Here is a 23,004-nt window from a genome sequence, read left to right on the forward strand (position 1 = left end):
ACCAGCTGAATCCAAACCATATCACATAGTGTCATCAAAGCGACAAATGCACTCAATATTACCAGCCACTCGCTCCTTAAAAATTTAAGCGCTACTTATTTGTAGATCAGGAAGAATTTCCTGAAGAAAATTGGTCTTGCATGATTGACCTAGAATTTCATTTCTCCTATGTCCAAAACCAATTCCTTCACATAATGCTTTCTTTCTCAAGTGTCCTTCAAATATTGACCCTACTACAGTTGCCGTTGATTTGTATTTACTGATATTTCCTAAATGTGTATTTCTTTTTCAGATTGATTATAATTTAAGGCTCTTGTATAACATTGAAAAAGGTATCATTAAGAAACAGTTTTCGTTTAAATCTATCAAATCGTGTGAGCATGTCGAAGGTCAGAAAATCAGTATTTCCTTTTTAGAACACCATGATTATGAACTTGAAGCTACATCTGCTGAAGATAGAATGAAGGTAAAAGTCAAATACTTCTGCATTCTTCAAATACCTAAATCAACTCATACTTTAAAATCTTTGTTGCGTGATTGATATAGGGAGTGATATTTCAGACCATTTTCTCTCCTGGTTTTGCTCAATGGGGATAGTGCAAATGGAAATGTCAGTTTAATATATATTTTTTATAATGACCTCTCTTTGCAATTTCACTCCTCCTTCCTTTCAGGAAACTGCAGGCGCCATTTTAGGGTATTGTTTGACCAGTGCCTGCTGCCTTCTGACACTTCACTTTTGAGCCTACAGTACAGAGTGTGCTAATAGGCAATTTGACCATTGGGGAGATAAATTAAGGGAGTAATATCAAAGCTGAGTCTAATTATCTGCACACTAACTTGCCCTCTTTTCTTTAAGAATAGCAAACCCTGGCTGTTTTCTTCCACACTCCCACTGGGGCAATGAACCCAATGATCAGACGTAATTTGTTCCGTTGCCAAGATCTAATACTTCAGCATAAGCTGGAGATCCAAATTAACTTTTTTAAGCTGAGCCTCGGCAAACCATGTGTTACATTAGACCATAAAACCATAAGACACAGGAGCAGAATTAGGCCACTCGGCCCATCGAGTCTGCTCCGCCATTCAATCATGGCTGCTATTTTTCTCATCCCCATTCTCCTGCCTTCTCCCCATAACCCCTGATCCCCTTATTGATCAAAAACCGATCTATCGCTGTCTTAAAGACACTCAGTGATTTGGCCTCCACAGCCTTCTGCGGCAAAGAGTTCCACAGATTCGCTGAAGAAATTCCTCCTCATCTCTGCTTTAAAGGATCGGCTCTTTAGTCTGAGACTGTGTCCTCTGCTTCTAGTTTTTCCTACAAATGGAAACATCCTCTCCACGTCCACTCTATCCAGGTCTCGCAGTATCCTGTAAGTTTCAATAAGATCCCCCCTCATCCTTCTAAACTCCAATTAGTACAGACCCAGAGTCCTCAACCATCCCTCATACGACAAGCTCTTCATTCCAGGGATCATTCTTGTGGAACTCCTCTGGATCCTTTCCAAGGCTAGCACATCCTTAATTAGATACAGGGCACAAAACTGCTCACAATACTCCAAATGGGGTCTGATCTGATCCTTATATAACCTCAGAAGTGCATCCCTGGTCTTATATTCTAGCCCTCTCGACATGAATACTAATATTTGTAAGTTTTCTGTTTTTTTAAAGAAAAAAGACAAAGGGCACGATTGGGCAATGGCTCCAGCACTGAGAAACACCCCACTATTCAATGGCACTGTGCTGCTTCTTTTGGCCTCTGGGAGTTTCTCTTCGCCAAGGTCACACTTTAGTTGATTTCCTGCTGCCGAGCTGATCTCGCCAGCAGGAGCAGCTGTTCACAGTCGGTGCGGCATTTTGCTCGGCAGCACCAAAATTCCCCACCCTCCCTCCAAGTGGCAAGGCCCAGATTGGCTCAAACCACGGCAATGTCAACCTAGTACCTGGGCACCTCAGCAATGCCAGCCTGGCACTCTGACAGTGCCCCTGGAAACCTGGCAGTACCATCTGGGCACCCTGGAAGTGCCATTAGGTTCATTTAAGTATGCTGATCTGGATCACGCCCAGCGAGAATGTGATCCAGATTGCGCTGGGTGGAGCGTGTCGAGTGATTTGTGATTCATGATCTCGCATGATTCATCTGTCGCGTCCGACATGTATCCAAGCGCAACGGGGTCACTGAACTGTGCCCGAAAGCAAGAAACTGGTTGAATTGCTTTATTTCCTGTTGTTTGAATCACTCTTTTCAATGAATGGCCTGACACTGGGAAGTTTCGAGGAACAAACGGACCTTGGCGTGTTTGTCCATAGATCTCTGAAGGCAGAAGGGCAGGTAAATAGGGTGGTGAAAAAGGCATATGGGACACTTACCTTTATCAATCGAGGCATAGATTGCAAAAGCAGGAAGGCCATGTTGGAGTTGTATAGAATATTGGTGAGGCCACAGCTGGAGTACTGTGTGCAATTCTGCTCGCCATATTATAGGAAGGATGTAATTACACCGGAAAGGTTGCAGGGGCCATTCACTAGGATGTTGCCTGGGACGGAACATTTAAGTTGTGAAAAGAGGTTGGATAGGTTTGGGTTGTTGAGCAGTGAAGACTGAGGGGCGATCTGATCGAGGTGTACAAGATTATGAGGGGCATGGGCAGGGGGAATAGGGAGCAGCTGTTCCCCCTCTGTTGAAGGATCAGTTATGGAGGATACACGTTCAAGGTGAGGGGCAGGAGGTCTGTGGGGAGATTCGGCAAAAAATATTTTTACCCAGAGGGTCGTGACAGTCTGGAATGCACTACCTGGGAGGGTGGTAGAGGTAGGTTGCCGCACATCCTTTAAAAAGTACCTGGATGAGCACTTGGCAAGTCATGATATTCAAGGCTATGGGCCTAGTACTGGCAAATGGGATTAGATAGGCAGGTCAGGTGTTTTTCATGCGTTGGTGCAGACTCGATGGGCCGAAGGGCCTATTCTGCACTGTATTATTCTTTGATTCTGTGAACATTATCTGACATTTAAGAGACTTTTTCGAAAGCGTCGGGTGGTATCCTGCGTTTCCCCAGCCACATGTTTCTTGGCCGTGCGTTGTCTGCTGGTGGCAGAATTCTCTCTTCTCACTGCTTGTCAATGGGATTTCCCATTGACGCCACTCGAAGCCGCCAGGAAATCTGTGGATGGGCGATGCACTGTCGGCGGGAAAAGAGAATCCCAATGGCAGGATAATTCCAGTCCTAGTCTTTGTTCCAGTGACCTGAATGTGTTTAATACAATGACTTAATTCACATTTTGTCAAATTTGATTACAGATCATTAAACTTTTGAACCAGATCATTAAAAATAACATTTATGAAACCCATCAGACACATGGGAGTAACAGTTGCACCCCACAGCCAGAGACTGGGGTCATAAAAGAGGGGCAATTAGAACTGCAGAAAGGAGGCCTTGCATCAGTAAAATGGAACAGGTACAAACCAATCATTTTTGATCAATTCTGTTCTTTAAAACAAAATGCTTTCCTGATTACTTCCAGGGAAATTTGTCTTGTTCTATGAATTACAGTGAAAGTAATTTGCTGTGACATGCAGCGCTGTGCAAGAATAACAGAATAAGAGGATTAGGCCGTATGTCATTTTGGGTCTGCTCTCCTATTCACAAAGGTGATCGTTGATCTTAAGGAAATGGCCCTAGAAATAGTGGATGCATAGGTGGTCATCCTCCAAGATTCTATTAACTCTGGAACAGTTTCTATGAATTGGAAGATAGCGAATGTAACCCCATTATTTAAAAAGGAAGGTAGAGAGCAAACATGCAATTATAGGCCAGTCAGCTTGATATCAGTAGTTGGAAAAGTGTTAGAGTCTATTATAAAAGATTAAGTAGCAGATCACTTGGAAAACAGTGGCAAGATTGGATAGAGTCAGCGTGGATGAATGAAATGAAAATCATGCATGGCAACTCTACTGGAATTCTTCAAGGATGTAACTGGTAGAGGTGATCAGAGGGAGAAGGTTGATGCAGTTTATTTGGATTTTCAGAAGGCCTTCTCAGAGGCGGCCATGTGCCAGAGCCACCTGGACATCGCAGTGGCACTCCTGAGCAAGGCCTAGTCTCAGCAGGCCATGGCTGGGAACGTCACCAGTATTAGCCAGGCGCTGGCCGATGTGATGCAGACACAGAGGGAGGTGGCCCACTCCCAGAGGGAGATGGCGCAGTCGCTGGCTGATGTGACACAGACCCAGAAGGTGATGGCACAGTCGCAAAGTGATGTGGCGCAGTCCCAGACGGAGATGGCCCACCCCCTGTGCTCCATGGCCACAAGCATACGAACCCTGATCGAAATGCCAGTAGGCCTCCAGGACTGGCAGTGCCAGGTGGGGGGAAGTGGGGGGTGGACCTCAGGGGATAGCTTCACTCGCATCCCCCTCCCATGGAGTATCCCAGGGTCATTGGGCACCCCAAGGGAGGAGGAGGTGATGTACCTATGCAGTGACTCCCGCAGGGGAGGTGCTGGAATACTGCAGCACCTCGGACTTCCCCCCCATATCCTCCTGTGCCTGGCACATCTGGTGGACAACAGGAAGAGCAGGGTGGCACCACACCACCTGGGACACCTGAGCAGCAGCCGGGCCCATTCAAGTCCGGTCGCCCCGGAAGACGCCTGCCAAAGGGGACCTGCTCCACAGGGCGGGAATCACAGCAGGCCACCTATACTCCTGATGTGCCATCTAGGAATCCATCTGGACATAGCGTTGGGGCACGCAAGACCAGAAAAGTAGACACCATTTAAGTTTGTTTGGGTGCAGGGCACGGTTTAGTGATAGGGGTTAGGGCATGTACCTGTATATATATTTTCACATTGTAGCACAATCGCTCACACACGAGGCAAGACGTAGAGAACTTCAATCAAGGCTTTATTGAGCAGACTTGTTCCCCAGCAGCTCAGTTACAGAATGCAGCTGCTGGGAGAAACTGGGTTCTTATACCCCGCCTAACTGGGTGGAGCCCAGTAGGTGGCAGATCCAATCAGGACCCAGCATCTGTCCTCCAATCGCTCCTCGGCATCATGGTGTACCGTATTACCCCTAATACATTCCACCACATTCACCCCTTGTTAAAAACGAACCCGGCGGGGTGGTGGATGGTATGGTGGTAGGGGTTTACAGGGTCGGTATGGTGCCTTAACCATATAACTATATACAACCATGCCGCTTTTACTGGGCCACTGAATTATTTACATATTAACCCGATTCGCAGCATTAACTATTTACAACAATGCCGCTTTACTGGGCCACTGAATTATTTACATCTTAATCCGATTGGATGAGTCAAGATGGTGCCCTGGTCGCCCTTTCCGATCGTCTCAGCCCTGGTGGTGGTGATGCAGGCTCGGGTCCGGTCGACTCTGAGAGCATCGCGCTGTCCATCCCTGTTTCCTTACTCCTGGGCGGGCCTGCGGGGAGAACCGATCCCCCCGGGAAGGGGGTGGCTGTGGGGTGCACCGGCGGGAGTGAGGGGGTGGTGATTGGTGTTGGGGGTGTGTGGGGAGCTCCGGCGGACGCCAGGTCCCGCAGAGAGACCGTGTCCTGTCGGCCGTCTGGGAACGCCACGTAGGCGTACTGCGGGTTTGCGTGGAGTAGATGTACCTTTTCCACCAGTGGGTCTGATTTGTGCGCCTGCACATGTTTCCAGAGTAGGATGGGTCCCAGGGCTGCCAGCCAGGTCGGGAGTGACGTTCCAGAGGCGGACTTCCTAGGGAAGACAAGGAGGCGCTCGTGAGGCGTTTGGTTAGTGGTGGTGCACAGCAGGGACCGGATAGAGTGAAGGGCATCCGGGAGGACTTCCTGCCAGCGGGAAGTTGGGAGACTCCTAGACCGTAGGGCCAGTAGGACGATCTTCCAGACCGTTCTGTTCTCCCTCTCTACCTGCCCGTTCCCCCGGGGGTTGTAGCTGGTCATCCTGCTCGAGGCTATGCCCTTGCCGAGCAGGAATTGACGCAGCTCGTTACTCATGAATGATGAACCCCCTATCGCTATGGATGTAAGCGGGGAAACCGAACAGGGTAAAGATGGTGCAGAGGGCTTTAATGACCGTGGCCGCGGTCATGTCGGGGCAGGGGATGGCGAAGGGGAAACGGGAGTATTAGTCAACGACGTTAAGAAAGTACGTGTTGCGATCGGTGGAGGGAAGGGGGCCTTTGAAATCCGAACTGAGGCGTTCAAAGGGACGGGAAGCCTTTATCAGGTGCACTCTATCTGGCCTGAAAAAATGCGGTTTGCATTCTGCGCAGATTTGGCAGTTCCTGGTGACTGTTCGGACCTCCTCGACGGAGTACGGGAGGTTGCGAGCCTTTATGAAGCGGTTGAAACGAGTGACCCCCGGGTGGCAGACATCCTCGTGGAGGGCTTGGAGACAGTCCACTTGTGCGTTGGCACATGTGCCGCGAGATAGGGCATCGGACGGCTCGTTCAGCTTTCCGGGACGGTACAAGATCTCATAACTGTAGGTGGAGAGTTCGATCCTCCACCGCAGGATCTTGTCGTTTTTTATCTTGCCCCGCTGTGCATTATCGAACATGAAGGCTACCGACCGTTGGTCAGTGAGGAGAGTGAATCTCCTACCGGCCAGGTAATGCCTCAAATGTCGCACAGCTTCCACTATGGCTTGGGCTTCCTTTTCTACTGAGGAGTGGCGAATTTCTGAAGCGTGGAGGGTCCGGGAGAAAAAGGGCATGGGTCTGCCCGCTTGGTTGAGAGTGGCCGCCAGAGCTACGTCGGATGCGTCGCTCTCGCCTTGGAAGGGGAGGGACTCGTCGATGGCCGCATCGTGGGCATTGCGATATCCGCTTTGATGCGGCTGAAGGCCTGGCGGGCCTCTGTCGACAGGGGAAAAGTAGTGGACTGGATTAGTGGGCGGGCCTTATCTGCGTATTGGGGAACACACTGGGCGTAATAAGAAAAGAAGCCCAGGCAGCGTTTCAGGGCTTTGGCACAGTGGGGGAGAGGGAACTCCATGAGGGGGCGCATGCGTTCAGGGTCGGGGCCTATCACTCCATTACGCACTACGTAGCCCAGGATGGCTAAACGGTGGGTGCTAAACACGCATTTTTCCTCGTTGTAGGTGAGGTTGAGGGCATTAGCGGTCTGGAGGAGTTTTCGGATGTTGGCGTCGTGGTCCTGCTGGTCATGGCCGCAGATGGTGACGTTGTCGAGGTACGGGAACGTGGCCCGTAACCCGTGCTGGTCAACCATTCGGTCCATCTCCCGTTGGAAGACCGAGACTCCGTTCGTGACGCCGAATGGAACCCTTAAAAAGTGGTATAGCCGCCCGTCTACTTCGAAGGCAGTGTACTTGCGGTCACCGGGGCGAATGGGGAGCTGGTGGTAGGCGGACTTAAGGTCCACGGTGGAGAAGACCTTGTACTGTGCAATCCGATTGACCACGTCGGATATGCAGGGAAGAGGGTACGCATCTAGCTGCGTGTACCTGTTGATGGTCTGACTGTAGTCTACGACCATCCTCTGCTTCTCCCCGTTCTTCACGACTACCACCTGCGCTCTCCAGGGACTATTGCTGGCCTGGATTATGCCTTCCTTCAGCAGCCGCTGGACTTCGGACCTGATAAACGTCCGGTCCTGCATGATGTATCGTCTGCTCCTAGTGACGACGGGCTTGCAATCCGGGATGAGGTTCGCAAACAAGGAAGGCGGTTCAACCGTGAGGGTCGCGAGGCCGCAGATAGTCAGTGGGGGTATAGGGCCGCCAAATTTTAATGTTAAGCCCTGGAGGTTGCATTGGAAATCCAACCCCAGGAGGGTGGGAGCGCAGAGGTGGGGGAGGACATACAGCCGGTAATTTTTGAACTCTCTCCTCTGCACCATTAGGTTTACAATGCAGAACCCTTTGATTTCAACGGAGTGGGACCCCGGCGCCAGGAAAAATTTTTGGGTGCTTGGACGGATTACAAGGGAACAGCGTCTTACCGTGTCCGGATGAATAAAACTCTCCGTGCTCCCCGAGTCGATCAAATACGGCGTCTCGTGCCCATTCACCAGCACCTTCGTCATTGTTGTCTGGAGCGTTCGGGGCCGCGACTGGTCCAGGGTCACTGATGCCAAACGTGGTTGCTGCATCTGGTCGTTGTCTTCAGGCAGCGTGGAGCCGTCCACGCTGGGGTCCTTGCTTGCCAGCCAAGATGGCCGCGTCCATGGATCGCACGCGATCGGGGGTGGACAAAATGGCCGCTCCCATGGGTCGCACGCGGCCGGGGGTGGCCAAAATGGCCGCTCCCATGGGTCGCACGCGGCCAGCGGGTAGGAAGATGGCGGCGCCCGTCCCCCCTCGTGGTGTCCGGGGTCCAAAATGGCGGCGCCCGTTGGCCGCACGTGGGTCGCTGGGGGGGCTGAGTCCGTGGTCCCGTTTCTTCCCCGGAGATAGCGGCGACCCCACGGGACTGGCACACCGCTGCATAGTGTCCCTTTTTGCCGCAGCTTTTACAGGTGGCCGAGTGGGCCGGGCAGCGCTGGCGGGGGTGTTTCGGCAGCTGGCAAAAATAGCAGCGGGGCCCCCCCGGGTGGTCTGGGATTCTGGCTGCGCACGCTTGCGGGGGAGGGTTACCGGGGGGTCGGTCGCGGCAGGGGTCCACGGTGCCCAAGGGGCTGTAGTGTGGTCGGGGGCATAGGCGTGGGCGTTTTGGGAGGCCACGTCGAGGGAGGCCCATGCCTCTGTGAGTCCGAGAGAGTCTTTCTGTAAAAGTCTCTGGCGAATTTGTGATGATGCCATATCTGCTACATACGCGACTCTGATCAGGAGCTCTGTGTGTTCATTCGCCGTTACCGCTGGGCAGTTGCAGTTTCTTCCCAGGATCGTTTGAGCATTGTAGAATTCATCTAGCGATTTCCCCGGGGATTTGTCACCTCGTCGCGAGCTGATAGCATGCATAGACCTGGTTGACGGGCCGAATGTAGGTCTCTTTCAGCAAGGTGATCGCCGCTGGGGAATCTTCCGCGTCCTCGATGAGTGAGTAGGTTTTGGGACTCACCCTGGAGTGCAGGACCTGCATCTTCTGGTCTTCTGTTGGTCTGCCGGGGGCCGTTCGGAGTTATCCCTCAAAGCACGCCAGCCAGTGCTTAAACGCCGATGTTGCGTTAGCTGCTTGGGGGCCGATTCGCAGGCACTCCGGGGCGATCCGGAGCTCAATATTCCTTTTTAAGTCTGCTCAATAAATTGTAGCACCATCGATCACACACGAGGCAAGACGTAGAGAACTTCAATCAAGGCTTTATTGAGCAGACTTGTTCCCCAGCAGCTCAGTTACAGAATGCAGCTGCTGGGAGAAACCGGGTTCTTATACCCCGCCTAACTGGGTGGAGCCCAGTAGGCGGCAGGTCCAATCAGGACCCAGCATCTGTCCTCCAATAGCCCCTCGGCATCATGGTGTACTGTATTACCCCTAATACATACCACCACACACATCAAACACCTTTGCACAATGTTACAACGTCAGTGCTCTGTCAGAAGAATGTGAGGGATGGGCTGGGCTGGGCTGGCCGCAGAGGGGGCAAGGGGGAACAGGTGAATATTGGGGGTAGACTTGGCTTGGGGAACGCGGTTCAGCCAGCGCTCACCACGCCGGTGCCACCCCACCCCCCACCTATCCCCACCTCCACCACCCCAGGGAATCGATGGGACGTGTGATGGATTGGCCAGCTCGCATGCATGATCATCCAGGTGAAAGATGGAAAAGGCTACCGTGTGCAGGAGTCAGACGTTGTCAAATGATGTGGAGCACCAGAGCTCATCGCACCTCAGTGGAGAGGTTTCCTCTGCTTTCCATCAACGTCAGTTTTGTTTGGGCTCCTTGATGCCACATCTCGGTCAAATGCTGCTTCGATGTCGATTGCTGAATCTTTTAAATTCCTAAAACATAAGTTGACTGTCTCAACTACCATTCTAATGTGCAAAAGAATAGAAATCATCTGTTCTATTTGTTCTAGAAAATCATTTAACGTTAACACACTGCCCTCAGTAATAAATTGAATTTTACTGCGTGTGAGCTATTCTAAAGTGTGATTAATACCATTCCGTGTGGTTGCCCATGATCAGTTTAACAGTTTCAAATGATGCTAAATAAAACCTTTCCAGTTGTAAAGTGAACACTTGCTCATTGTGTTTAATATTGAGCAGTCCTGAATTCATTAAGTAAAATTGGGGCAGATTCTAAATTAGCCAGTGGCAGTCACCATGGTGAAGACCATGGCAACCTGTCTGAAAGACATGAAAGGAATAGATCCTCTGTATTGGGTTATCCCTTATCAGAAATCTCACTCGTTGAGGTTTAGATTTTGGATTAACAGGAATGAAGACAGTACAACACTGTTCATAGAATCATAGAATTTACAGTGCAGAAGGAGGCCATTTGGCCCATCGAGTGTACACCGGCCCCTGAAAGAAACCTCCACCCTATCCCCATAACCCACCTATATTTTGGACACTACGGGGCAATTTAGCATGGCCAATCCACCTAACCCGCACATCTTTGGACTGTGGGAAGAAACCGGAGCACCTGGAGGAAACCCACGCAGACACAGGGAGAATGTACGGACTCCGCACAGGCAGTGATCCAAGCTGGGAATCGAACCCGGGTCCCTGGCGCTGTGAAACAACAGATCTAACCACTGTGCTACCGTGCTGCCCACTGAAGGGGGAGTGTGAGCATTTTCACTTTAAATAGACTGTGCTTTCACAGCATTTAAGGTGGAAACTTCCACCCATAGTTATGTACCTCTTTTGGTGATTATAATATTTTAAACATTATTAAAAATTACTGCCTCAAGGGTTTACATACATATATCTAGTTCATATTATTTCACAGCTCTTGTGGGAGGGCACATTAATGCCTTAGTGGCATATGTTGGGAGCAACATATCTTTTAAGGTTTTAAGCAAGTTGGCCTGGATTGATGCGGTTCAGTTGAGCTCAGCATAAGAGCTTCGGCCTCATAGGATTGCTGCAAGAAAGTATCTCCAGACAAATAACATGTCAATGCCTCCTTCGCTTTCATCTACAGATGCACTGTAGGAACTCGCCAATATTCCTGAGGCAGCACCTTCCAAACCCACGAGAACTATTATCTAGAAGGACAAGAGCAACAGTTACATGGCAACCCCACCACCTGGAGATTCCCCTCCAAGTCACTCACCATCCTGACTTGGAAATATATCGGTGTTCCTTCACTGTCGCTGGGGCAACATCCTGGAACTCCCTCCCTAACAGCACAGTGGGTGTACCTATACCTCAGAGACTGCAGCAGTTCAAGAAGGCAGCTCACCACCACCTTCTGAAGGCAACTAACGATGGGCAATAAATGCTGGCCTAACCAGCGACGCCCACATCCCGTAAATTAATTTTTTTTAAACTCGGGCCCAACAAAAAAACACATATGCTTTCTATAATATATCCTCAGATAGAACAGATTAAACACCTGTGATGAATGGAAAATAATGATTTTTTTCCCTCACGGTTAGGAGAGAGAGATTGGGACTGTTGCAGGGTCTTGTACGCACTCCGTTCATGGGGAAACAATCATTCATTGTGATGTTCTTGGGGCACCGTCTTATTTGGCCCAGAGGCATATTTGTTGTTCAATTAAGGAGGCAAGGTCTTGAAACTGGAGGGCCAGTTAGTGGTCATACTGCTGGAAAGGACCAGACAGCTGAAATTGATGCTAGGTGAGAGCTGAATAGATGCTAGGTGAGAGAGAGGGTACCTCCAAATGGAGTTGTTCTATTGTTTTAGATCTCAAAATAATGGATCTTGCAGCCAGGCCATCACTTGTATATGTTGGGTGTGGAGCGTGTGAGAAACACTGCTCACTTAATAAAAGATTTGCACTTAGTCAAATTCTGAAGAAGCATTTATTTTCAAATCGTTCTTGCAAGAGCGGGTGCCTCCAGTAAGCAACAGCAGAGACACAAAGAATTCACACAGCATCACTTTGTTATATACAATCCATGCAAATACAATCCGTGGGAACCCATCCATGAGAAACACATCCCACAAACTATAGAAAGGGCAGTCCCCTTATCAGTGATCCCTTATTTGGTCTCTCCCTTGCATAGTGAGTTCTATCCGCTCCTGGTACATCCTTGGACCGGCAGTTAAAGATAAGAATGAGGCCCTTTGCTTGCACCTGCTATCTCCCCTTTGCTTAGCAATCTCTGTTATTGTTCATTCCGTTCTTTCCCGAAGGTCATTCTGGTACATCGTTATAATAATTTGCTCACTATAGCTTACTCAGAACTTGACATGTTAATTTTCCCACCATGCTTCATTGTTGACATCTTAACTGTGAACTAGAGTATATTCATATAAAAACAACACTAAAACAACACAGAATGTTCATTTCTCACAAATCCCCATTTGTTTCTTTTTACTGTTGTTGCTTTTTACACTTTGTAGTCTCCTCTAAGCTACCCCAAAATTGTCCAACATCCTCTCAACTTCCCTTTCCATTGGGCCGCCCCCCCCTTCATTCTCCCCACTTTCTAGTAGGCAAATGGTATCCTGACCCAGGGGCATCTGCTTGGACAAGGCTGTTTCGATGAGCCTCTGTACCAAGCCTCTTACACACGGGATGATGCAGCAGCCTATTGCCGCCAATGCTCCTATCACCACGATGATGGAGGTGAGGATGGATACAATTAACCCTTTCCATTTCCCAAACAATGATTCAAGCCACCAGTCATGGATGTGTCTGCCCCCGAGTTGTGTGCCATTTCCACAGCCAGAGTGGTTAACCCTTGTAGCGCACGGGTAATCGATCCGTCGGGTGCCGTGTTGTTGGGGATAAACGTGCAACACTGTCCTTTGAGCATAATGCATACACCACCTTTCTCTGCCAAAATCATATCCAGAGCCAATCTATTCTCCCAGGCCATTCTACTGGTTGCATCCAGTTGTTCTGCTATGCCCTTCACGGCGTCCCTGGTATAATTGATGAACCTCTGTTGATTATAGTATATATAGTTTATCCAATCCACATTCTTATTGATTGTAACCCACCAGAAGAGGGACTCGAACCCAGCTGCAATCTGATTTCGGGCTTTGAATTCATCTGGTACTCCTCTGGGAATGCCAACGGAGTCCAGGTAAATCCTGTCATCAAATGAGGTAGGTATGCCCCGTTTAGATCGTCCCCCTTTTACACTCCCCCTCTCCTCTTGCCTTTCATAGGCTATACTGAACGGAATGGCGAGCTGAACTAATGCGCATATCCCTTTCCATTGGGGGGGTAGAGTGGGCCTTAGAATCTTTCCTCCGCAATACCACCATATATCCGCACGTGGTATTTTCAGTGATAAGTAATTGCCCTGGGTGGTCACGTTCTTAGTCTCAATATAAGTCTTGAGGTCTCCCATATCTTTACTTAGCCCCGTATCAGAATGACTTATACATGATTTGTGATGCGTCACGGTAACCAAGAAGGAGGGAGGATTTGCTGATAGTTTCTTATTAACAGGAGGAAACATCAGAGATGGGGCAGTGCAGGTCTTGTTGCCCCAGGCGTTCTCATCTTGGTACAAGGCCATCATGCATTCCATGCTCCCTCTATTGTCTGTCCACCCCAGTGGAAAGGGCTCCATTTGGGCCTGTGGTCTACCTGATGCGCAAGCATAACAATTGTCTTTCTTCAGCGTCTGGGCCGAATACCTCACCCACTCAATCCACGCATTCTGTTCCTCATAGCCGGTCTCGATCTCAAAGGCTTGCTCTAAATCTTTTACTTCAATTATTTTGACTCCCTGTTCTTTCTCTTTCTTCGCCGTGTTGCACCAAGTGTCATTAGTGGGAGTTGCTCCCTGGTCTAATAAAATACGGAAGCAGCATTCAGTCTTGCCATATCTCATGATCACCCCGAATATCTCATTTCTAAGTGAACAAACCCTATTGCCTGACTCCATCCAGGCCGTGTGTTTTACGGTGATGTATACGGGGTGACAAGTACCAGCATTGTACGTTGAGGGGGAATAACCATTAATCTGGTGAATGGAGACAACCGGTGGTGCCCCTCTGGGCAATTGGCAGAACCTTTTCAGCCAACCCTCCCTTTCCGTAATCATCCCCCCTCGGTAATAATGAAGAGAGTCTACCCTAAACTCCTTTCCCTGCCCCGCTGACACGCAGTCTGAGGGTGCACAGATCAGTTTGTATTACCTGAGGGTACCGACTTTCTGGGATTGTCAATGTAATCATATGACCGATTCCAAACTCCCACATCATTAATATTATTATACATTGCATAGTCCATTTTAGCTGTAGTTTCGTCATATTATTGAACGGTTCAGGATTTAGTGTCTTTTCAATCTTATCTTAAATGGTTCCTCAGTGGCCTCCACATGCCATTGTTCCTGTTCAGGTGGTGATTTAATGGGACCCTTCGTTCAGCTGTAATGAGTCCAACCTTTTCCAGCAGTTCGTATGGCAGTCTCTGTGGTTAACAAAACCAGGAACGGCCTGTCCCAAGTGGGTTGAAGCTTGTTTTCTTTCCACGATTTCACCAGTACCCAATCTTCTGGTTTTAATTTGTGGACTGCGAATTCAAGGGGAGGTGTCTGCGCTAGCAGTCCTTGTCGCCTGAGGAATGATAATGAGGAACAGTGCCAGTATATATTTCTTTACATAAATATCTTTACATTCTGCAATGGGTCATTCTCCCATTGTTCCAAGGTATGGCAATCCGAACAACATTTTGTATGGGGACAGCCCCAAATCTTTTCTTAGAAGGACTATCGGTAAGCATTTTGTCCAGGGGAGCCTAGTTTCTAGTATTATTTCTGACAAACGATTTTTAAGAGTTTGATTCATCCTTTCCACCCGTCCCGATGAGGGGGGGTGCCAAGGAGTGTGGAAGTCCCAATTTATCTCCAAACTTCTAGTAGTGACTTCTTTAATAGAATCGACGAATTCATCTACAGAAAACCTATATGTTTAATAAGTTATTGTGTTTGATATTCCAAAATAAATGTTTAGAATTAGCCTGAAAATCAAAACTTCAAACCATGTGGAAGCTGGTCTTAAAATAAAAAACCCCAAACAACTTTGATTAAAAAAAAACAGATCGTTCAGGGACATCTGATAACGGGAATTTGGCAGCAATCCAACCCTTACAATCGATGAATTTGAGCTGAAATACTATTATTGAAATGTTACTGATCAATCAACTGTTTGACTGTATTATATTGTATAATTTATTAATACTGAATCAGTAGTATCAAATTTGATTAATTTATTAATTATAATAATTATTTTGAAATACCTGGTTGTTGGGCCCCTGCGGTTGGCAGGGTTGTATGCTATATTGGGAACTTGCCAGACAGGGAACTGACACTGCGGTTGATAAGACCTTAGAGGTAAAGTGACTTCCCCTGTCCGAGTCTATATTTTCTACCAACCCGTATCGGGTAACTATTTGCTCCCGAATGATTATTTCAGCCTTCCCACGGGTGATAGTTCAGTATTTGCAGCCTTCTCTGTAACAAACTGTCTCTCTCTCTCTCTCTGTATTGAAACAGTGACTCCAGGCATGTTGCAGCCTTCTCTGTCTCTCTCTCTCTCTCTATTGAAACAGTGACTCCAGGCATGTTGCAGCCTTCTCTGTGTGTCTCTCTCTCTCTCTGTATCTCTCTCTGTCTCTGTCTCTCTCTGTCTCTCTCTCTCTCTCTGTTCTCTGTCTCTCTCTCTCTGTCTGTCTCTCTGTATCTCTCTGTCTCTCTCTCTGTCTCTGTATCTCTCTCTATCTCTGTCTCTCTCTGTCTGTCTGTATCTCTCTCTCTCTCTGTTCTCTGTATCTCTCGCTCTCAGTCTCTCTCTCTCTGTCTCTCTATCTCTCTCTCTGTCTCTGTATCTCTCTCTCTCTGCCTGTCTCTCTCTCTCTGCCTGCCTCTCTCTCTGTCTCTGTATCTCTCTCTGTCTCTGTTCTCTGTATCTCTCTGTCTCTGTCTCTCTCTCTCTGTCTCTGTATCTCTCGCTCTCTGTCTCTCTCTCTCTTTTCTCTATCTCTCTCTCTGCCTGTCTCTCTCTCTCTGTATCTCTCTCAGTCTCTTTCTCTCTGTTCTCTGTATCTCTCTCTCTCTCTCTGTTCTCTGTATCTCTCGCTCTCTGTCTCTCTCTCTCTGTCTCTCTATCTCTCTCTCTGTCTCTGTACCTCTCTCTCTCTGCCTGTCTCTCTCTGTCTCTCTGTATCTCTCTCTCTCTCTGTTCTCTGTATCTCTCTCTCTCTCTGTCTGTCTCTCTGTATCTCTCTGACTCTCTCTCTGCCTCTGTATCTCTCTCTGTCTCTCTCTGTCTGTCTGTATCTCTCTCTCTGTCTCTCTGTATCTCTCTCTGTCTCTGTCTGTGTTTGCTCACTACCTCATTTACAGTTGCAACCATCATTTTCGTTTTCTGTTCTTTTTTTTTTGAATGCTCTGACTTCTCCTGAATTTAAAGGAGAATTTACAAATCCTATGTCTCCATCTCCAATCGGGACTTCCCGAAGGGGGTTCAGTTTCGTTATTTCTGGCTCCTTTATCTGTCCTTTTGTGGATCTTAATATCATTTTACTCCCTCCTTCTTCTTCAGGGACTTTCTCTGATTTGCCTTTATTCATTTGTTGGTCATTTGGCGAGTCCTTGTCGTTTGACTTATTCTTATAAGGGGGTGGCAAATTATCTAGGACGTCCCATTTAAGAGGGGCTGTGCGAACGTCTTCGCCCTGTGGGATTAATGGATATATTCGGGTGGCGTTCCCGCTATGACGCCAACAACTCGCGTAGCTTACTTCTTTATCTGAACAGGGTCTTTTATCATTGACATATATATCCTTGTACGTGGCTCTCAAAATCCCAATTCACTAACATCCGACCCACTGGGCTTTCTGGTGGGATATTCTTAGGGATTCTCTTATCAACGCCGTCTCCTTGTTTCTCACAACCTTGTTTCGAGTTTTTACTTCCCATTGTATTGTACTCAACTTTCACTTATTTCTAAGTAAAGTGTCTAGTTATGACCCTGTCACAACAATCACAATCCTGAAAGCACTTATATCATCAATCCGTCCATACACTTATACGGATGTCTAGATATAAACTCCAGAGTCCTTATATCATTAACCCGCCCCTGCGGATGTTTAGATACAAACCCAAGTCAACAAGGTAGTACTTAAAAGCCGTTTTTCTTACCTTGCTCCGTGCACAGAGTTGCCTGACTTCCCTCACGGCGTGCCTGCCACTATAATCCGTTACTTGCTTCTTCAGAATGACTACCCTAGGAACGTGTTCAGTTGACCGTGGGTAACCACTCAAGGTGAAGTACGAGACCGTTTAAATAACGGGACGCGTCTTCTCGATTCCTCTTGAGCCGCCCCCCCTGATCAATGAAAAACTATCCCGGCCACGAGCCCCCAATTGTGAGAAACACTGCTCACTTAATAAAAGATTTACACTTAGTCAAATTCTGAAGAAGCATTTATTTTCAAATCGTTCTTGCAAGAGCGGGTGCCTCCAGTAAGCAACAGCAGCGACACAAAGAATTCACACAGCATCACTTTGTTATATACAATCCATGCAAATACAATCCGTGGGAAACCATCCCTGAGAAACACATCCCACAAACTATAGAAAGGGCAGTCCCCTTATCAGTGATCCCTTATTTGGTCTCTCCCTTGCATAGTGAGTTCTATCCGCTCCTGGTACATCCTTGGACCGGCAGTTAAAGATAAGAATGAGGCCCTTTGCTTGCACCTGCTATCTCCCCCTTGCTTAGCAATCTCTGTTATTGTTCATTCCGTTCTTTCCCGAAGGTCATTCTGGTACATTGTTATAATAATTCGCTCACTATAGCTTACTCAGAACTTGACATGTTAATTTTCCCATCATGCTTCATTGTTGACATCTTAACTGTGAACCAGAGTATATACATGTAAAAACAACACTAAAACAACACAGAATGTTCATTTCTCACAAGCGGGAGGGGGCATTGTACATAGCGACCTGTAGCTGCTCCTGAATCCAGGCTGGTAAAGATGGTCTGTATGGGAGGCTGCCTCCAGGCCTCTAAATAGGCCCCAGCCACCTATGGAAAGTTGGAGGATGACTGGAAAATACCAGTCAGCCTCCTTTCAACTGACCTCAATTTGCTCTTATTGAGCTGTATCGGCTGCCCACTGCATGGTAACCCATGCCTCGTCCTGCCTCTACAATAACCCAACCCGTATGCAGGGAGAAATTGGGGAATAGGCATGCCAATGGCGGGGCTATTTGTAGCTCCTGACCACCTATTTTTTCAGACTCAGGAAGGGGTTCAAAAGCCAGCCCATAGATTCTGATAGTGTGCAACCGTTAGAATGACCCTTAGAGGGGATCAAAATGCTTGCTTTTGTTCACTTGCCTAAACTTGGTACGTATCAATATAGAAGATTGTGGTTTGATCTGATTGAGGTGGCTAAAAGGAGAAAAAGGATTTGAAAGACTAGATACAGATAAAGATTGAGGGATAATAATCTTAAAATTAGAGCTAGAAATATTTTGCACACAAAGGATTGTAGGAATCTGGAATTCTCGCCTCTAGAAGTCGTTGGATGCTTGGATAAGCAGAGCTTTCAAGATTGTAGTTGAAATATATATCTTTGTTAAATATAGGTATTGGAACTAAGGCAGTTAAATGGAGCTGTGGTACTGTTCAATCATGATCAAATTGAAGGGGTTGAGCACCTTCCTAATCCTAAGCTCTTACTTTATTGCACGGGCAGCAGGGGACCACAAGTGGCTAACACTGTGGCTTCACAGTGCCAGGGTCCCAGGTTCGATTCCCCGCTGGGTCACTGTCTGTGGAGTCTGCACGTTCTCCCCGTGTCTGCGTGGGTTTCCTCCAGGTGCTCCAGTTTCCTCCCACAGCCCAAAGACGTGCAGGTTAGGTGGATTGGCCATGCTAAATTGCCCTTAGTGTCCAAAAATGTTAGGAAGGGTTATTGGGTTACAGGAATAGGGTGGGAGTGAGGGCTTAAGTGGGTCGGTGCAGACTCGATGGGCTGAATGGCCTCCTTCTGCACTGTATGTTCTATGTACCCAGGAAGGTATATTGTTGCAGACGAGTCAGTCAAGTCCTGAAAAGGTGACTCAGGGAAGGACGTTTACAATTTTCACTGGCCAGAAAGACCTTTTGTACCTGTCAGTGAAGACTCAGTTTGTGAGTTAATTAGCTTCAATGTACAACCTAAAGGACAATTATAGATGTAGACTGAAAGTAATCAATCTGGAAAGTTGTTCAAGTTTCCAGCATCCAAATTTCTATTAATCTTTAGTTTGGTGTTCAGCGGGGAGAAAAACGTTCAGTAAATCAATATATCATGGAAAAATTGAATAGAAATACATATGGATACTTTCACTTTTCAGTTGTCACTGGCATTTTCCAAGGGCAGGATTCTTTGTTCCCCAGCCGTCTGTTTCTAGGCTGCGCGCTATTTGGTGGCAGCGGGATTCTCAATTCCTGCCGCTTGTCAATAGGATTTCCCATTGAAGTCAGGAAACCCCCGGGTGGGGCTGAGCTGCCGGCGGTAAAAGAGAATCCCAATGGCCAGAGAATTCCCACCCTCTATTGCAATGTGGCATAATATAAAATAAAAAGATTACAGAGCTATGGGGAAGGAGTAGAGAAGTGGGACAAATTTGACAGCACTTTCAGATCTCCAGATCTCTAGCAAGATAGACTGATTGAAAATATTCTGTACCAGAGGGTTCTACACATGCTCTTGTGAAACATGCAATGTCATGGAACCTCAATTTTCTGAGCATATAACTTGGTCCAGAAATTCATTTGTGTGCAAAGGTTGATGGACAAGACTGTGTTGGATTCGAAGTGTTCTGGTGTGCCTGTTACAGCATTCAGAGAATTTTTCCAAACTTGTGCTTTTGAGCTCCATCTGAACAGTTGTGTAGGGGCATGGTTAGCAATTTGAAGTTTTTCAACACCAGCTGCTCTAGTTCAGCATTGCCTGGGAAGCCAAGTACCACTGTCCCTGGGATTCAAACCTAGGTGCCAACCTGGTATATATTGCTGTGCATACCTTATCCATCTTTGGAATCAGCAGAGGAAAGCAAAATGGTGTCAGCTGGATGAGACAAAATGGTGGCCTACGGCTCTCCAATTCATTTCCTCACTGCTGCTTAGATATGTTGAAACATTTGATGAGTCCATAAGTTTCTGTACATCAAATGCAACTTCCTTTACCAGTGTTCTATTGTTGCCATCCAATAAGCCAAAAATGGCGCTATATTGTTTGTGCTGTGTTGCAGTACTTAGCTTGCATCACACCGGTTCTCTAAAACACTTACTGTCTATTAATTCAAAATGGTTTAATTACAATTATCTAATAATTCAAATTAAGCACCAAATTCCCATTTTCTGTTGTTAGTTATACTGCTTAATTAAAACTGTAGCAATTGAAACTTGTAGTGCAGAAAAGAACTTTGAATTGTCAATTGTATAGTGCATAAAATGGTTTTGGCGCCAATATACCAAACAGAATCTTTTGTGCTTTTTTAAATGAGAAAATGTTCTTCATTTTGTGCATCTTTTTGTACCTTGTTTCAGATACTGTGTGCAGTTGCGTAAAGGAGAGCTATCCTTTCAGCGCCTCAATCTTGGTGACCTGAGTGAGCAGTTGGGCTTGACTCCAAATGTGATTTACTTGTCAGATGGTAACGCAAGTGTACACAAGGAAGTGGGAAATGGGTCCTTCACCGTGATCACAAAGAAAAACTGCTACTTGTAAGTGACTTTCATTTAGTGTGTACCACATGAATAAACCATATTGATAAAGTCAGCTGCAGTCATTTTCTGCTCCAAGCCCTCCAGAGTACCATTTCACTCTCAGCAATGTTCGATCTGACTGAAGGAGGCATTAGAGAATTTAAAATACATTCTACAGAATAGATTTTTAAATTGGATACCTTGGGCCTGATGGGACCGGTGAGGAAACCAAATGCTGCATGATGTCATCAGACTTATCCGCTATCGATCATGTTCTATTTTCATATTAGTTAAGTCCCTGACCTGTGCGTTCTGTTGCTATGTACTGGGGTTTCTGCATGGATAGAACCATATCCACTGCTGTGATGGTAATCTGTCTGGAAATAAGGACTTGTGTTCTTAAGATACTATCAATATTGTCAGAGTGCTCCCATGCAGAAACGTTCAATAACTGCAGTGGGTATTTTAGTACCCATCATTTGAGGGAGCATGGTGCTGCAGTGGTTAGCACTACTGCCTCACGGTGCTGAGGACCCTGGTTAGATCCCGACTCCAGGTCACTGATTTTACACATTCTTCCCAAGTCTCACCCCCATAACCCAAAAATGTGCAGGTAGGTGGACTGGCCACACTAAATTGTCCCTTAAAATTTCAAGTGCCCAATTCTTTCTTTGTCCAATTCTATTCAAAAAAAATCGTACCCATCATTGCAATGAGATTCCTGACAAGACTGGGCAGGATTCTCCCCTACCCGGAGGGGCGGGGGGTCCCGGCTGGACGGAGTGGTGTGAACCACTCCGGCGTTGGGCCACCCCAAAGGTGTGGAATCCTCTGCACCTTTAGGGGCTAGGCCCGCCCCAGATTGTTTGGCGCCCCTCCGGCTGGCATGGAAGGCCTTTGGCCCCACGCCAGCCGGGGCCGAAGGGACTCCGCCAGCCGACGCGAGTCCGCGCATGCGTGGGAGCGTCAGCGGCTGCTGACGTCATCTCCGCGCATGCACGGGGGGGAGGGTCACCTACGCGTCGGCCATGGCGGAGGCTGATGGTCGGCGCGTAGGAAAGGAGTGCCCCCACGGCATAGGCCTACCCGCAGATCGGTGGGCCCCGATTGCGGGCCAGGCCACCGTGGGTGCACCCCCCGGGGCCAGATTTCCCCGCGCCCTCCCCAAGACCCCGGAGCCCGCCCGCGCCGCCAGTTTCCGCCGGTAAGGAGCTTTGGTTCAATTTACGCTGGCGGGGCCGGCATAGAAGCAGCGGGACTTCGGCCCATCGCGGGCCGGAGAATCGCCGGGGGGTGCCGGCCGGCCGGCGCGATTCCCGCCCCCACCGAATCTCCGGTGCCGGAGAATACCGCGGCCGGCGGGGACGGGATTCACGCCGCCCCCCAGCGGTTCTCCGACCCGGCGGGGGGGTCGGAGAATCCCGCCCCTTGTTTCAATGACAGTGGCCTGTATTCTCTGTCACCCGCCACTGGTAGCGGAGTTCCCGATGCGGCGGAAATCCATCGTTGGCCAAAAAATGGGATCGCCGCCAGTTCCGATGCTCCAGTCCCCCACAGGCGGCTGTATTGAGGTTCGCATCTGCACCAGTAGAAGACCATCTGCATCCTATTAACGGGCTGGGCACCGGATTCTCCAAGCCTGCGTGAAACTCCGGTCCTCTGGATCGAGAATCATGTGGACAGGAATTGGTGCTGGTATTTCCCAGCATGGCCTTCATGCGATTGACCTCACGGTGGGCCAAAGGGGTAATTCTTCAAGGGAGTTGCCCCCAAAGTCCATAGGAATGCCACCCTGCCCCATCCCCCCCACTCCCTCCCCACAATGCAAACCCTGACTATGGCATCCCCACCAGGACCACCCCCTCACTGGTGACCCCCCCTCATAAGAGAGACCCTTCCTGAAGCTCCCCATTATAGAGACCCCCACCAGAGATTCTCCCATAAGAGAGACCCCTCCCCACAGGTGAGACTCCCACCAGAAACCCTCCATTACAGTGACCCCTACCTGGGAGGCTGTATTAAATAAACCACTGACTGGAAGCCCCCATTACAGAGGCCCCTGTCTGAAAGCTAGAGAGTAATCCAGAGTCAATGAAAAAAAAACACTACTTTAAAACTCAGCTGTGCAATACACCTGCTGGCTAAGGCAGAGGAAGCAGCACCTGTAAATTCCTAGAAAGAGAAAACTACATCAGCTGGGTTGAAACCCCTCAGATCTTTG

At 48.2% G+C, this 23,004-nt stretch overlaps 2 protein-coding genes across 3 annotated transcripts in view; one reads left to right on the forward strand and one right to left on the reverse strand.

The window, feature by feature from the left end:
- LOC140428329 (uncharacterized) overlaps nt 1-23,004 on the forward strand; it is a 199,923-nt gene that overhangs the window by 41,299 nt on the left and 135,620 nt on the right. For both annotated transcript variants that reach the window (XM_072514684.1, XM_072514683.1), the window contains exons 4-6: nt 293-466; nt 3,305-3,462; nt 20,625-20,801. In XM_072514684.1, the coding sequence (XP_072370785.1) occupies nt 293-466; nt 3,305-3,462; nt 20,625-20,801 (509 nt within the window). The remainder of the gene's footprint in view (nt 1-292; nt 467-3,304; nt 3,463-20,624; nt 20,802-23,004) is intronic.
- On the reverse strand, nt 11,893-20,842 carry LOC140428330 (uncharacterized). Its single transcript, XM_072514685.1, is given in 3 exon segments — nt 11,893-12,736; nt 12,739-14,630; nt 17,216-20,842. Coding segments are annotated over 2 exon segments (1,653 nt in total). The 5' UTR covers nt 14,117-14,630; nt 17,216-20,842; the 3' UTR covers nt 11,893-12,461.

This window comes from Scyliorhinus torazame, chromosome 8, assembly GCF_047496885.1.
Source record: "Scyliorhinus torazame isolate Kashiwa2021f chromosome 8, sScyTor2.1, whole genome shotgun sequence".
Lineage (NCBI taxonomy): Eukaryota > Metazoa > Chordata > Chondrichthyes > Carcharhiniformes > Scyliorhinidae > Scyliorhinus > Scyliorhinus torazame.